Source organism: Montipora capricornis, chromosome 12, assembly GCF_036669925.1.
Source record: "Montipora capricornis isolate CH-2021 chromosome 12, ASM3666992v2, whole genome shotgun sequence".
Taxonomy (NCBI): Eukaryota; Metazoa; Cnidaria; class Anthozoa; order Scleractinia; family Acroporidae; genus Montipora; species Montipora capricornis.
The window spans coordinates 16,356,840-16,372,511 of record NC_090894.1 but is presented as its reverse complement, the minus strand read 5'-3'; the positions used below and the strand labels follow the sequence as shown (position 1 = coordinate 16,372,511).

Here is a 15,672-nt window from a genome sequence, read left to right as displayed (position 1 = left end):
TGGTATATCTATCATGGGAATTGTTGGTGGTATAATAAGGGGTGTCGAGGTTATCTATTCATCTTGGCGTTTCGCAACCGCTAACACAACTTGAGAGTCACTTGCTTAATATTGTTAATTATTCTCTCTTTTACTGTGCGATGTCCGAAGATTTGAAAACTTTGCTCGACTCTCAAAAAGAAGCCATCCTCTCTTCCGTAAACGAAAGAATTAGTGGCCTTCAAGAGACAATTCGTCAACAGCAAGAAGACTTGGCTTGATCACATCAGTTTAAAAGAAGGGTAATGAGCGGCACTTCAAAATCAACTCCAAAGAGCTGAAAGCCAAAGCTAAAGCAAAAGAAGCCTTAAAAGAAGGTACGGATCTTTTAAATAACAGACAAAAACTTATTAAGCTTGCTGATAAGTCTGAATTCGGTTGGGCGACAATCAATGAATATTTAGACGATGAGCTGGCTGACGATGAGTCCGACGCTAGAAAGATTCAGAAAGCTGAAAAACGAGCCTCCGATAAAGCCTAAGCAAGTCAGGACAAGAAGAGGAAACTTTCCAAGACTAATCATCAATCTTCCTCCTGACGTAATCTTGGTTCTAATTGGCCTTCTGCTTCTCCGTTCCCATCTCTGCCTTATTTTCGTCCCTCCTTAGGACGCTACTCCTCAAGATCTCAAGACCTCTGTTTTAGGTGTGGTAAACGTGGACATTTAGCCGATAGCTGCCCCAGAAGCTCAAGTTCTTCTAACACAGGAACTTCTAGAAAATGAGCAGTATCCTTTTGAATTTGAAGAATTTTCACATTCAAGTTTTGTTGAAGGCAAACTGCGCTCATACATTGATTTTTGGCAGATTATTTAAGTCGCTTATGTGATCCTGATGACTGGGGTTTATCTTTAGATTCTTCCAGATTTATTGACAATGTTTGGGGTCCCCATACTGTGGATCGTTTTGCCAATTTTTTGAATAATACGCTTCCACGGTTCAACTCTACATTTTGGAATCCTGGTTGAGAGGATATTGATTGCTTTGTTTTGAATTGGCAAGGAGAGAATAATTATGTCTGTCCGCCTTTTTCGCTTATTCCAAGAGTAATTCTGCACATGAAAAACTTTTGGTACATAGATTGTTCCGCTTTGGCTGTCAGCCCCTTTTTGGCCTATGCTTACAGTAGATGGTGTTAATTTCAAAGACTTTGTTGTTAGTTTTATGGATATTCCAACTTCTAAAGAGTGCTTCACCCCAGGTTTTTGTAATAGTATTTTTGGTAATGAAGACCTTTCCTTTCGAGTTCTAGCTTTAAGAGTTAAGTTTTAGGTTAAGTCCTTTAGTCTTGTTTATTAGTTTACATCTTCATTCGTTTTTTCATTAAATTTAATTGCTTCTCTATTTTTTGGCATGCTTTCTTTGTATCTCTTGGGCGGCGTGCGGTCTCTGGTCGAACACGCCGCATCCAAATGGGTCTTGTGTCATGATTGCGCACGCGGGGCATTATGAAGACATTTAAGAGAGAGATGAATTTTTCCGCGTTTTGAAAATAAGCGGGAAAATATTCTCTCGATGGTATGTCTATCATGGGAATTGTTGGTGGTATAATAAGAGGTGTCAAGGTTATCTATTCATCTTGGCGTTTCGCAATCGCTAACAACTTTATTCTTTTGTTTTGTTTTTGTGTTTTTTCTCTCTTTTCAGGTGATCTTGACGAGGTGCGTTTTCCATTGTTCTCAGACATAGAGTTCTTGGCTTCTCTAGCAGATTCGTGTATCTTTTTTATTTTTCAGGGGCCTTTTGTTTGCTTAAGGACCATCTATGCTTGTTTGTTAAAAGACCATCTGTGCCCGTACGTGAGGGGGACCATCTGTTCCCGTACATGAGGGGACCATCTGTGCCCGTAGATGAAGGGACCATCTGTGCCCGTATGTTAAGGGACCTTCTGTGTCCGTTTGTTTGAGTTATTGGTTTGTTTATCAAGATAAATTTGATTTCTTGATTTGAATGATTTGATTTTCTTTAATTTTGTTTTTTCTTGTTGATTTATTTCTGATTGGATCATTGTTTTACGTTTGTTTTATCTTTAGATATTTTTCAGACCCTTATGTGGCAAGATTTTCAAGATTCCACCCCCCCTCGTCTTCTAAGTATAGCCGAGGATGTTAAACAGACAGTCTTCGTGTCCAAAGCTGGCGGTACGGTTAGGACGTACCTTGGAGGTTTTAACAGCAGGAAACGCTGGGCTAAATCTAATGGTCTCAACTATTTGCCTGCTAATCCTTTCCATGTTGCCATGTACTTACAAGTAATTTTGCAAAGTGCCTCTTCTGCTTCTCCTATCAACAACGCTGTTTACAGTGTAGATTGGGTCCATGGGTTAGCTGGTTTTCAGAAAGTGTCCTCTCATTGTTTGGTCCAGTCCATGATGGGTGCATCCAAACGTGTTTTAGCTAAGCCCAAGAACAGGAAAGAACCGATTACGCCTGAGATGCTCCAGCAGTTGGCAGAAAGTCTTAAAGATAAGTCTTGTGTTGCTAGTTGTAAAAACTCTCGCATTATGTTTGATCGGTTTTGCTGGTTTTCTGTGCTTCAGTGAGGTATGCAGCGTGCGTGCCTGTGACGTTAGTCTGTACTCTTCTCATTGTGCTCTGTTTCTAGAATCTTCAAAGGCAGATCAGCTAAGAGAAGGAGCCTGGATAAATATTGCTAGAACAGACAAAGATACCTGCCCTGTTGCTGCTCTCGAGCGATACTTAACCGCAGCCGAAATCAAGGTGGATGAAGACCTTCCCTTGTTTCGTGCACTGGCTGCTCCGAGAAGTTCCGCGAAGGTTCGACAGCACGGTTTATCCTACTCCAGAACTAGAGAAATTGTCAAAGAAGCTTTTAAGGACATTACGGTTGTATCCAAGATCAGTTTTCATAGTTTGCGAAGTGGTGGTGCCTCTGCTGCAGCCAATGCGGGGATCCCTGATCGTTTATTCAAGCGTCACGGCCGTTGGGCTATTGACAATGCGAAAGACTGCTATGTCCAGGGCAATCTGGACTCTTTATTGTCAGTTACCCGAACATTAGGCATTTGATAACCGAGCCCAGCAGGTTTTAAGGGATGTGGTCCATAGGGATGTTTCCCCTAAGGTTGCGTTGCGAGTATGTCGGGGTTTTTTCATCCTACGGATACTAGTTCACTCCCTTCAATTCAGTTATATCATTTACTTTGTAAATTATCGTAAGGCTTATTTAACCCTGTTAGCGGTCCCTGGTCGAACACGCCGCATCCAAATGGGTCTTGTGTCATATGATTGCGCACGCAGGGCATTATGAAGACATTTAAGAGAGAGGTAAAATTTTATAATCCAATCTAATTCCCAATAGTCTGAGACAATCCCTTTACTTATAAAAAGGAGATCAAAGCTGCTGATACAAACAAATATTAACACACAATTTTCATCTGCAGTAGCAGCCTTTATCAAAACCAGTATAAAAACAATATTTAAACCAGTTCTTTAAAAAAAAATCATATAACATTAAGTCGTACCTTTTAAGGTCAAAAACAGTATTCAGGTATTACATCTATATTAGTTAACTTAGCTTCTCATTTAGCTTCTTTATCTATTATTTTATAATATTATTGATAAAGGCCATATGAAAAAAATCTTGAAAATGATTTGAGAAAATTTCTTTTTCTTGCAATAAATCAAAATAACCTATAAAATAATAAGACGTTTTTCCAATGGTGTGAGAATATAGAAAAATTTCAACCTTTCCAGCAATTAATTATTATTATACCTTTTGTTTTGGTATGTTTGACATACATAGTTAACCCCACTGACAAACCATAACATATAACTAAAGATACATGAATATTCATTACAAGATCAAGCTCTGTCCAGATAATAGTACATACATATACAAAATAATATAAATATACATATCTCTTTGCATACCACTGAAAAAATTCCTTTTACAACCTGTAATTCACTACTTTACTTTTCGTGAATCTCTTAAGATTTTTTTTAAGATCAATATTCAAATGGTATGGTAAATACAAAAGTTTGTCTTATCTGTCCTGTGAAAACAATAATATTATTCTTGTGGGCTGTTTACAAGGAGGGAGGAAAATCCTTGCACTTGCAAGAATTTAGAGAGTACAACAATTTTATTTTTTCCAAGGTTTACAAACAGAAATTTCAGTTGGGGATATGCTTCATGGGTAGACTTGCCACAGCTAAGATTGTTTTATCAAAACTTAAATAGGATCTAAAAGTAGTCAACACGGTGCTAGTCTCCCTACGTCCCAGCTAGGAAGATTCAGTTGATAGGAACATCCAGGCACAAAGGACAAACGCAATTTTTTGCTTTAAACTTCAATAAAGAAAACAAGATGCTAGGATGATCCACCTTCTGAGATCTTCCTTCCACTGGGTAAACAGCCCCTCAGAATACAGCAGTTGAGTTGGTAAATTAGTCAAGTCATTGCACTTTGCAGTTTTCTCCCATTCTCTTAACACAGTCGAGTTGGTAATGCAACTGTCCACTCATAATATTATGTCTGATAACCTTTATAGAAAGCTAAAGGCCTCAACGGTTGGCATTTCTCAAGGTGACAGAGTACAATTGTAGCCTGTGCTGAAAGGCAAGCTTTCTGCAAAGATACTATGACCAAAAACAAATATTTCAAGAGCCTGGACTCTTGTGAGGACCAACTGAAACAGTATGTTACCTGAGAATTTTACTAAGCTATGCGGGTTTGAGCCAGGGGGACAAAGCGGCCCAGATAGGGATTCTTAACTATGGAAAAATGTGCAAATGCCTGATGATGAACAAACAGTTCCGTTGAGAGATCTCTTGTTTGTATCATCAAGAATGCAACGAAAGGTAACATGAAAGCCACTTTCAGTAAAAATGGAGAGGCTGTAACAAGTGACATGTTTTTGTGGCGCTGAAATGTCATAATAATAATAATAATACTGATTCTGTTAATCTAAAAGAGGATTTCATTGCTTCCTCTAAACAAGCAGTATGTATTTTGATATTGTGCCAAACTGATCGAAAACAACTGACCTCACTGTTCGGCGAGGAAAACACACTTGAAAATATCTGAGCGAGTAATTATTATGGCCGTGTGATAAGGAAGATTCTAACAAACCAATTTTCATTTAAAAACAAAATTGTTGAGTGCGCCACGCTATCATATAGACTTGTCGACCACGACTAGCAACGAATGCCTACATGCGGCGAGCTATATACATATTCCGCCCACTGGAAGAAATAACGCAATAAATGATTAACTTTTAATTTCTACAAAATATCTCTTTTGATCACGACAGATCAACGCCCACTCGACGTAAGAATCTATGTACAATGTACGATAATTAATATATTTAAGTATATAAATATATATCTCCCCTCTGCGATCTAGGAATTTAAATAAACGCCGGGGACAAATGTACATTACAAATATTTTCCACAACCAAGCCTCGCTTCGTTTTAAAACTCACGTTTCGAGGGCGCATATATAACTATGAAAAACACTGTCGAGTTCTCCAAATGTTGATTCTCTGTCGCAAGAGATTTCCTCCACTGGTTCAAACACATCGTCTTCAACATCTCCAGCGAGGACATCAGACAGTGTACAGTCATTGCAAAAGTTTTCTTGCGGTGACGATGAACTACTATCAACGTGCTTTGTTCGAGGGTTTTCCGTAACATTGTTTTCGAAAGTTAACCGTAGTATCTTGGAAGTCGGAGGCGAAGCTTCCTCTTTTGTACAGGATTCTGTCGAGTGTAGAGTCACAACTCCACCGCAAACAAATGGGTTTTCCTCCGCATAAATTTGCTTGTGTAACATTTTCAGTGTATTGTTTATCAAAACAGTTCTTCTTAGACAGGCCTCCGGGTCTTCTAACCGACGTAACTTTTCAAAAGTTACTTGAAGGATAAAGCGGCGTTGATCAACAAGCGAAATGGCGGTGGTTTCACTAACGGCATTGCAGGATTCTTTTCTCTTGATTCCTCTTTCTTTGAGCCGATATATATCTGTGAAACAAGAGATTAATAAGTAAATAGGTCAGGGCACACACATTAAGTGGCTTTTAACGAGACGCGAGACCTTTTCAAAAAGGCTGAACTTTGATAATTAAACAACAGAGGACAAAAGGATGCTAGTCAATGCAAACACAATCGGTCAAGCTTGAGATCGCTGCATAAGAATTAGGGATGAATAACCTTATCTGCATTCCCCTTCTAACTGCACTTTTCATGCATAATAAGGTGTCATGAGATAGAAACATAGAGGAATTCAATTAGGTGTGTAAAATTGGCTTACCTTCATCCCCTACGTTATTACAATGAAAATTGAATTCACCGGACGGAGTTTCCCAATCGTCTGCGAGCAATGTGTCGTCTTCGTCCAAACACTGATCTTCCATCGCAAACGACCACAAATTCGTAACAGGAATTACAAGGGTCATTCCACATCGCCTAAATCAGACCTATATAGTACATGAAATGTTATTACAATAAGGTATTAAAATATCCGCATGATAGCGCGTACAATCACATGGAGCTTGGATGGGTAAAGTAAAAAAAAATGTAACTTGCGCCGGCTCAATTGTCAACGACGACGGCAAAAGGCGAAGGGAAAATATTGACATCGTACTCTCTAAATTGGTTTATCGATGCCAAATCACAAACATACCTACACTAACAAATGCGAGAGTAAATAGGCTGAAGGATTCCGAAGTTAAATGAACAAATTTCCCCGGCTACTATTAAAAATGATGAAGCTACATCCTTTCCACTTTGTTGTCCTCAAGACACTAATCAAAACCATCACAATCATTAAATATGAAAGTTGCTTTAGCGTGCCATTATTCGGGTTCATTACAGCTTTCTATGCTTTGCAAATTACCACACATCATCGGTTGTAAAATAATATCAAAGCCATAAGACCTTCAATGAAGATAAAGAGGAACTAATCTGGATGTTTTCAGCCAAGGCGCGGCAGATGTCTCAAAAGAAACTGTACGCTCTGTTTCACATATCCTCGCACCACCACCCTTGTCACAAATCGCCATTTGATTGGCTTTCACTGCATTGAGCGGGCTTTTCTATTGTGTTGACTGTCAATACTTTGTCAACACACCTGTCGATGTTTGTCACAGTCAGCCAATCGGAAGTGATGGATTCCGGACGCAAAGTACCTTGCATAATAATTTTTCAGTCTGCGATTTTCTACCCGTTTTACGATCGCGGTACCTAAATATTTTATTCGCGACTGGAGACACACATCATTTATTAAAATGAAACTCATCTCAACATTGATCTTTTCCAATTGCAGGTTTCGTATTTGTAACGCGTCGTGTAATTAGGTAAATAAAATTATTCAGCCGCTAAAAGTTGGAAATTCAGTGTAGTTTTTATTCCATGTGTTGCGTCTGTTACAAGGCGACGAATGCGGGGGAAGGAGGTTGCAATGTTTGGCAAAAGATTTCGTAATCTGAGGAGATTGTCAAGGACTTCGCCAAAATAAGAATGGTTTTGATTGTTTTTTTTCCTTCAATGGTATTGACAGTAAATTTCAGAAAAAAAAACCTAAAATTAGGGAGTTATTTGAATGTGTTGTATGAATCAAGATTTAAAAATTTTTGAAAGTGCCCTTGACGCTTATCCTTAGAAATAGTTTTGACAAGACCGAAATGTAAAAGCGAATATTAAAATATTAAAATAATCAAGCAATATGAAAGGATGAAAAAAAACCAGGTTATTAAATACTTCTCGCGTGTACACATGATGAGGATCTCCGGGATTATCATACAGTAATGGTAAGAAAACATGCATATTATCAAACGTCGATAATCTGCCTCGGAAAAGGACTGAAAACATTATTCCTGGTTTATGTCAGTCTCCATGCCATCAAACACTTGAATTTTCCTCGCCGGCTTGGTGTTGAGGAAAAGTTGTGGAAAATACTGCAAAGGGGTTCGTTACCATCGCCCTATCCGCTGCTACCATGACCTCTAAGAAGTTAAGGTTTATTTAAAGATTCTTTCGCACTTTTGCGAATAAATAAATAATATATTTGAAATAAGTTCCAACGCTGATTTACTTTAACATTCAAACAATGTACGCTTTTCAGGCCTTGTGTTCTCAACTTTTTGATTGATTTGCTTGGAGAAAAAGCAAGAAACGAAAGAGAGATATGCGAATCATAACGAAAGCTTGAAATTGACCATTATGATCTCGCCGGGATGACATATTGTTTGAAAAGAAGTCATAATTTAATTTATACGAAAACTCAGCTCTGTTAAAAACCCACTTGTTTACCTTCTAAGGCAATGAAAATCATGTCTATAAAAGCCCTGTCTGTTTTCCCAGTACCCAGTCCAACCCACCTCGTCAACAGTATGATCCTTGTTTCCCAAGAAATATTTATCAGATATTTTTGCAAAAAAAATCTTGTTTCTCTTTCTAATCCATGCAAGCGCCGAGGGTAATTTTTAAGTCTCTTGAATATCATTAGTAAATTACAGATATCACAATAAATAGCCAATAAGCTTTCACATGGAAAACATATCGCACGTTTCATGACGTTTGATTACTTTTCTAAACAATAAGATCTTTTTAATTAAAAACTCATTGCTTTTTTATCTTTACTGTAACTGGAGAGAAAAAGTTTTAATTGATATAAATTCGTTATATAGAAATTAACAGTATGATTGACTTGGTTGCGTCAATTTTGAAAAAGAGGATGAAATTCAGTTTCACTTGTATTCCCCATTGCTAGTTATAGGTCCAGATAAATTTTGTCTAACGTCTATTTAATTCCTTTCCAATCCTCTTTAATTGGAGATTCATATTGAAAGGAAGTGGTTCTGAAGAAGATTATGTACAAGTTTGTTGCAGTAATTAAGTCACGTTTAATTATTAAAAGTTCTCCGAAAATAAGATATTTCAATTGTGTTTTAAGCGGATTAGTAAATGTGGTGTTTAGATAAAAATTGGGAACTTCGCAAGCTCAAGAAAGCAACTTTTAAAAGAGAACTGAATGATGTACCGTAACGAATAGGACGTTTTCAACCAAACTCTAGGGACACCAATAACAATAGAGAAATGTACGACTTCTGGTGGACGAACAAAATTAAGAAGCTCACGAGAGATCTTTTGTTTTCGTCCACCAGCATGCCGGCGATGACGTCACGTGAAAACCTCCTATTCCTGAATGTTGAGCCCCCGGGGGGGGGGACTCCCATATGAAACAGACGGGGATGCTCGTCGGAAATTTTGAATTTAACCCCTAAAGGAGACCAATCTAGGCGTGGCTTAAGCAAATTTTGACCCCTAAAAGAGACCGTTTAAAAACACAAAAATACGACACGCAATGAGTTTTAATGATAAAAAGGCATAATCATCGAATGCTTTTATCTAAAAAGAAATTTTAAAAGGAAATTTGACTTCTGTTTCTCTTCGCGTACTTCTGTGTTACTTCTCCGAACCCTAAACGAGACCTTGGTGGCATAAAATATTGGCGCTTTGCCCGGAACACCCTAAGCGAGACCAAAATCCAAAATTTACACCCCTAAGCGAGACGACGAGCATCCCCGTCTGTTTCATATGGGAGTCCCCCCCCCCCCCGGGGTTGAGCCGTACGCCACATTCATCTCTCTACGTGTATGTACCTTAATTTTGCTTTGTGCCTAAAATTCTAAACTTACTGCTTTAAATTTTCTATCTTTTTTCAATGTTTGTGTAGGAAATCGTATTCACCCGAGCGCCTTTTTTTTATTTATGGACAAAATTTCACGAGCCTTACGCGATCGCGCCAGTGACATTTGAGACCTTTCAAAACATCACTAGTCACCATAAATCCCGCAGTGCACGTTCATTACAAAAAAATACAAAATTACTCCATTTCTATCTTTCCATAGCAACTTGCTATAACCTATTTAGACATTCGTGAGTACATCTACATAATAATTTATTGCCCCTGCAGGGTTTTCTGGGCCAAAACCCGAGGAGGCAACCCAGAGGCGCCGGCGTAAATAGGGAAAATATGTAAATTGGTAGGTAAAGCAAAAAGAGAGCGCAAGGTGGTATCAGTATTGTTCAACTGGGCCTGCAAGGTGGTATTGGTATTGTTCACCGAGTTTGTGAGGTGTTCTGGGTAACGAGGAAGCGTCGATAAGCATAGCGATAGAAGGTGATTAATTTTCGAATATTTAAAGCGATTCCTTTTACTTTTAAAATTAAAGATTATAGTATCTGATAGAAAATCATTGCCTGGGTCAGAAATCAATCAAGTGTAAGACACAAATCAGAAACAGGGGTGACAGACTGAAACCATAAACTGCTAGACGCAATGCAAGATACGAAAGATGAAGACGAAATGTTGCCTTCTAGTTGATGTTACTGTTCCTGTTTTACTATCATATTTTCAAGGCATTTGCTATAAATTATGTAAATTGATTTTCAATTGATAGCGTATAAAATAAACGTTGATGGAAATTGAAAATAAACGCTGTTTGTTGTTACCCATCCTTTAGTTGCATCTTTCAGTTTCATTTACCAACCTAATTACATGTACCATAATATGAAGACATCACAATGGCCGTGTTTTCATGAGCGGATCTTCAGGTCACTTAGCTAGTGACAACCGAAAATTCCGTGTAAACAGTTCCTTTCCCAACCCCCTTAAAGTTAAGCGAGTCGGCAAATTTCAATAAATTCTCATTAAATTACTTTCGGCCAATGAGGAGTGGCTCGCGGTTATTCAAATCGGAAATACAACAGGCGTGCTTATTGTATCGGCACGTGCTCTCTCCTCGTTTAATCTTACCCGTAAAACATGCATCATTTTAAAGTCGCTTAACGCTTAACGAAGTCTGCAAACAAACCACTTTCAGCGAGATAAAGGCTGTCGTGAAAACACGGCCAATGTGCAGCACATATTAGTTTATTGGAAAGCACTTAAACTACCATCTATATTATTTCAGGCGGGGGCAGATGTAGTGAAAACTATTTTACACCTTAATTATGTTTTTTCTTTACACCTTATTTTATCCTTCTACCTTTTTTCTGTCCTTTAAAATAGGAATGCTGTTTCCTTGATTGCATGTGCCTACTATTTTCAGTCTTGGTAAAAATGGCCAAGTAAGAAAAGCTAGCTATACAGTGGCTATAGGCAAATTGCGGGCAACTTAGTCTGTAGTTTTCTCTTACAAAATAAATTCAGTGTTGTCGTTGAGCGTAAAGCAAACTCACAGTTTTTTTAAAAGATTTTTTTTCAAAAGTTTACCCTTGAGCCATTGAACATAACCGCCAAACGACGGAATGAATTCGTTGGCAATTTCTGAAGGGACTTCAGTCAAAATGCGAGCGTGACCAATGTCACCCTCCCGTAATTTGTAACCACAAGTCGCAAGACCTGGATGGATTTGGAAAAAAAAAATTTTTCAATCACTGGCTTTTTATAAAAAGTTCTTTCCCTAATGTTTGCTTGCTCTTTCTTCAGAGCAACGCTGCGTTACATTTACATGTTACACCCGAGCTGCAATAAAGCAAAGGTGTAATATGTTAACGTTACGCAGTAACAAAACCTCTATATTACATGTGTCCTTTAAAAAAATACAACCACTTACAATGCTTCGACGGTTTCCGGCGACCCAGGGACCGGTTGCTCGAATCCTGGTAAGCGCTAACCGTTGGTTAAGAGGTATCAAAACCTATAGGTTTCCATGGTATTTAACGCCGGTTAGCGCTAACCATGCTTCGAAAAACCGGGGCCAGAGCTACAGTAGCAACAACGGAACTGTAGAAAGCTGAATTAAGGTAATGCGATCATTTTCAGATCTATTTGTTAAAACGCGTGCCAGATTTAAATTAAGTGGAAATGTATAAAGACAATTACTCGCGTGGTGTAAGGACATCGAAGACCACACGCGACAAAAACAAAAAGAAGGGCAACATCACTTCAAAATTTTGGACCGAAATTTTTTTTTCCCTGAGTGTGTACCTCTCAAAGACATGTGACACGCCTTTGGCCACGTATCCAACGTCAACCAAAGTATAAATTTTCAGGGTACCTGACAAAGTTATGTCTCGCAGTAAAATTCGATGAACATCTTTACAGTTTCGCCTGCTCTCAAGGTCTCATCAATCCCGACAATCCCATCTCCTCCCCTCGCTAAAATTCTGTCAAAACTCGTTCAACCTTATATCTTTTTGCCCTTCTCCCCCAATATTGAAACGTGTTTTTTACCTTAATGAGTTTTACCAGCTTCTCCACTGAACCTATCTGATCTGCCTGTAGGCTTCTCTTGAACTTGGCCCCAAAATGAAAGGATTTAAAGAATAAGAAAAGCTCTGTCCGAGGCAATTCACGACTGAATAGACTTTGTTCATAGTGATGGATGGATAAACCCCATGAAAGTCACACGCAAGAATCAGGCTATAAGCTGGTCAAAGGACAAGTGGGGTATATGATATGACGAATAACAAAAGCTTTACTGAGTGAGTGCGGGAAACCTTTAGAGTGACCGATCAAAAACGCATTAAACAATTAAGAAGATATGACAAATTTAAAATAGGGATCTGTATTGTATAATTGGGGTTTGCTAGAGAGGAGGGGGTGGAGTTAAATGCTCTTTTGTTCCAAGTCCGTTGGTTCCCCGAAATACGTTTTTGTCAAATTCTACCTTTCCATGGAATTCTGTGCCATGAATTCCACTCTTACAGGTAGAGGGACATAAATTCCAAGAAGCAACGTTCGTTCTATTATTACTGAGTTCTTATCATACAATCAAAACAGTTTCAAGAGAGCTCAATATGCAATGTAACGTAAATTCGTACTCGTGCTAAAAACAAGCTATAACAGGATTAGTCCTGGTGAAATTGGAAACCTTTCCAAGTCGGTTACGTACAAGGTTATGTCAGTTATGAATGAATAGAAATGACAATAAATGACGACAAATGAATTTGTGTCAGTATCTCGCAAGCTGTCGAAATGATCTACGCCGGTATAGGTAGTACGGTGGGCAAGAGAGCGAGCAAAGAATGGTGAAAGGTTTTGACGCCCGGTCTTTTCCTCATAAATATTTTGCTGATTGATTCGTGTTATTTAAATGCCACAACCTCATGATGCACGCGTTCTTCAGCCGAAAATAAACGAGTTGCCAGGGATGCTAGTAGGAATTGCCAGGAGTACATTCAGGTAGGAATTGCCAGGAGTACATTCAGTACGAAGCATGAGAGCGACTGTATCTTCGTCGCGACTAATCTTCCAGTCAAGACTTTTTTCTTTTTGCTGAAATTGTTAAGGCATCAATTCTAAATTCTAAGGGTTTGCTTATTATTACGTACTACGTACACCTTTGTCACACTTGTATAGCGTTTTTATTGAAGCACCAAGTGCCCATACTGGCTCACGAGACAATGAGGGCCGCGAAGAGAGAGACGAGTTTCGTTATACACACCATTATTTCCAAGTGTCCAAGCTATTTCATTCTCATTTTTTCCTTCTTTCAAATTCAAATCCTGGTCTCAGCAAGTGTGTACTATGCGAGCCTCGGTTTTCGGAAAGGGAAGGTTCCTGAGCAGGAGATTGATGCCGCCCAATTAGACCAGAGTTTGAAACTACAAAAAACGTTAAGCGGAATAGCAGTATCAGCAGTACTCATTACTATACAAACGGCTGAAGCAGAAGACGAAAAGTTTATTTGATAACTAACAATTGATTATCAAACACGGCTGATATACAATGGGCCGTTTCCATTCATACGGAAAAAAACTCTGTTATTTTAACATATACGCACTTTCTTTTTTGTTTGTCTTACAACTGGAAGATTCAACAATTTGTAAATAGATTACTTTGATATCATATGGAGTCATACTCCGAAACGTCCAATTTTTCTCGTTTGTTCTGGTTTGTCCTAAATGACCTCCTTTTGGGTTAAAGTTCTAAGATATCAACTTTCTTAATTTGTGGATGGAAAGTTGCCCAAGAACGCCAGACAAAAATAATTACTTTTTAGATTCTTAACACCACAGATGTTATAATTGAAGACTCACGAAAACCACAAAACGTAGATGCCTTCGTTGTTTGAAATGGAATCAAATTAAATTTACAACTAGTCTAATATTATGCACACTGAAAAGGTTGTATTTAATAATACTCTAATAAAAATTGCAGCATTTCTTTTGAAATATTATAAAATGTATTAGAATACAGACTTTTCCAAAGATGAATTTCTAATTTAATTCATGAGCTACCGATTGTCAACATGTCGCACGCGACAAGCACGCGAGAGGAAATGCGCTTGACGCCGTGCGTGACATCTCACAATCTTAGACCCGGCGGTTTCCGAAATAAAGAACTTGCCGGCAGGCAGCAATTACATCCTTACATGTATTACTGTGATTAACCTACAATCTCGGACAAAACTGTTGAGACAGTGACACAAATTCACCTTCATTTTTACACACCCCTACTTACTTTACCTTTCCACTCCTCCACCCCCTCAGTCCAAGTTGTCTCAACAGGTTTTGTCCGCGATGGTAGCTATTTGAAATTTACATGCATAAGCTAATGACACTATATTGATTGTAATATTTACATACACCGAGCTTGGCTCAAAAGCTAGCATAATCTACAAAACAAAAGGTTAGAATCTCTCAACACATTCCTTCAAAGAGCAATTACGGTAGCCCAAGATGTCTTTACATTTGGTTATTACTTAAGCAACGGGTTCGATTACATCAATTGTACTATTCATTAAGAATTCATAAGGGTGATTGCAAATTGAAGAGTGCAGTACATACATTCGTTTACGTGACGGATACGGGAGATGTGACTTTGCCCACTAGACTGCAGGCATTCCTTTCTATACGTCAGGAAAGCCGCGCGCTGTTCGAACCAATCGTGTTTATCCAAACCTCTCTCAGCCGTTTCTCTCGACTGTGTGTCAAAACACGTCTGGTTTAACAAGCACGTAGCTCAAGTGACACAGAAGCTAGCAGTGTAGCAGTGTAATGAAAGAAATGTTACTTTGGTTTTTGTTGACTGCTGCAAAATGAATTGAACAAACACAGGGAGGGAAACAAAATCAAATAAACCACGAACTCCAATCATTACCACCACGGTGACCTTTGGAAAAAATCATTAACTGATAATAGAGAGCACACTCGCTAGACAAAGGAAGCGATGAATCTTCAATGCGTTTACAAAAGTCCAACGGTGGACCCAGGCACCATTGGCCATTCAGCGCTCTCAAGGTCCCAGACCTTCACGTCCATTCCCTTTCTGCTGGCAGGTCCCGTATCAGTGACGTCACAAGTGATGCCTTTCTGTCGAATGATTGCATTGATGTAACTGGCCATGAGAAGGGTAACTTCTAGGATCTGCAAAAAGATGATGAAAAAATGTTCTACCAAAATGAATGGCGAGCTAGTTTTTGATGGTCAAGATTTCCCCTAAATATGGTTTATTTATTTATTTATTTGTACACTGCACAGGTGCTAAACAATAACACATGTGTTCCCTAATAGGCTTTTAACACATGACCCAACCCTCTAAAATATCAAGAAACCCTCCCCTTCATCCAAAAGACTATACAAATCTAATTATAAATTATGATCTAAATTAAACTTAGACTATATACTAATGGCTACCACTTTAGCACATTCAGACAGA

At 38.6% G+C, this 15,672-nt stretch overlaps 3 protein-coding genes across 7 annotated transcripts in view; 1 reads left to right on the top strand and 2 right to left on the bottom strand.

Annotated features, from left to right (window-relative positions):
• The first annotated feature begins 309 nt into the window (after positions 1-309).
• Positions 310-4,047, top strand: LOC138027759 (uncharacterized). The gene is made up of 3 exons (XM_068875363.1): positions 310-356; positions 1,775-1,909; positions 2,072-4,047. Exons 2-3 carry the CDS (start codon positions 1,864-1,866, stop codon positions 2,578-2,580), a joined length of 555 nt encoding a protein of 184 aa, XP_068731464.1. The 5' UTR covers positions 310-356; positions 1,775-1,863; the 3' UTR covers positions 2,581-4,047.
• Positions 3,360-12,380, bottom strand: LOC138027757 (uncharacterized). 4 transcript variants are annotated; one of them, XM_068875361.1, is made up of 3 exons: positions 12,244-12,380; positions 6,313-6,478; positions 3,360-6,023 (listed from the first exon to the last, which is right to left on the bottom strand). In XM_068875361.1, exons 2-3 carry the CDS (start codon positions 6,455-6,457, stop codon positions 5,482-5,484), a joined length of 687 nt encoding a protein of 228 aa, XP_068731462.1. In that variant the 5' UTR covers positions 6,458-6,478; positions 12,244-12,380; the 3' UTR covers positions 3,360-5,481. The 4 variants fall into 4 exon arrangements, with proteins under 4 accessions (XP_068731462.1, XP_068731461.1, XP_068731460.1 ...); XM_068875360.1 differs by lacking the exon at positions 12,244-12,380 and adding an exon at positions 6,939-7,049; XM_068875359.1 differs by lacking the exon at positions 12,244-12,380 and adding an exon at positions 6,685-7,019.
• A 1,295-nt stretch (positions 12,381-13,675) lies between these two features.
• LOC138026307 (pleckstrin homology domain-containing family H member 1-like) overlaps positions 13,676-15,672 on the bottom strand; it is a 36,557-nt gene continuing 34,560 nt past the window's right edge. For both annotated transcript variants that reach the window (XM_068873603.1, XM_068873602.1), the window contains one exon: positions 13,676-15,380. In XM_068873603.1, the coding sequence (XP_068729704.1) occupies positions 15,201-15,380 (180 nt within the window). In that variant the 3' untranslated portion in view covers positions 13,676-15,200. The remainder of the gene's footprint in view (positions 15,381-15,672) is intronic.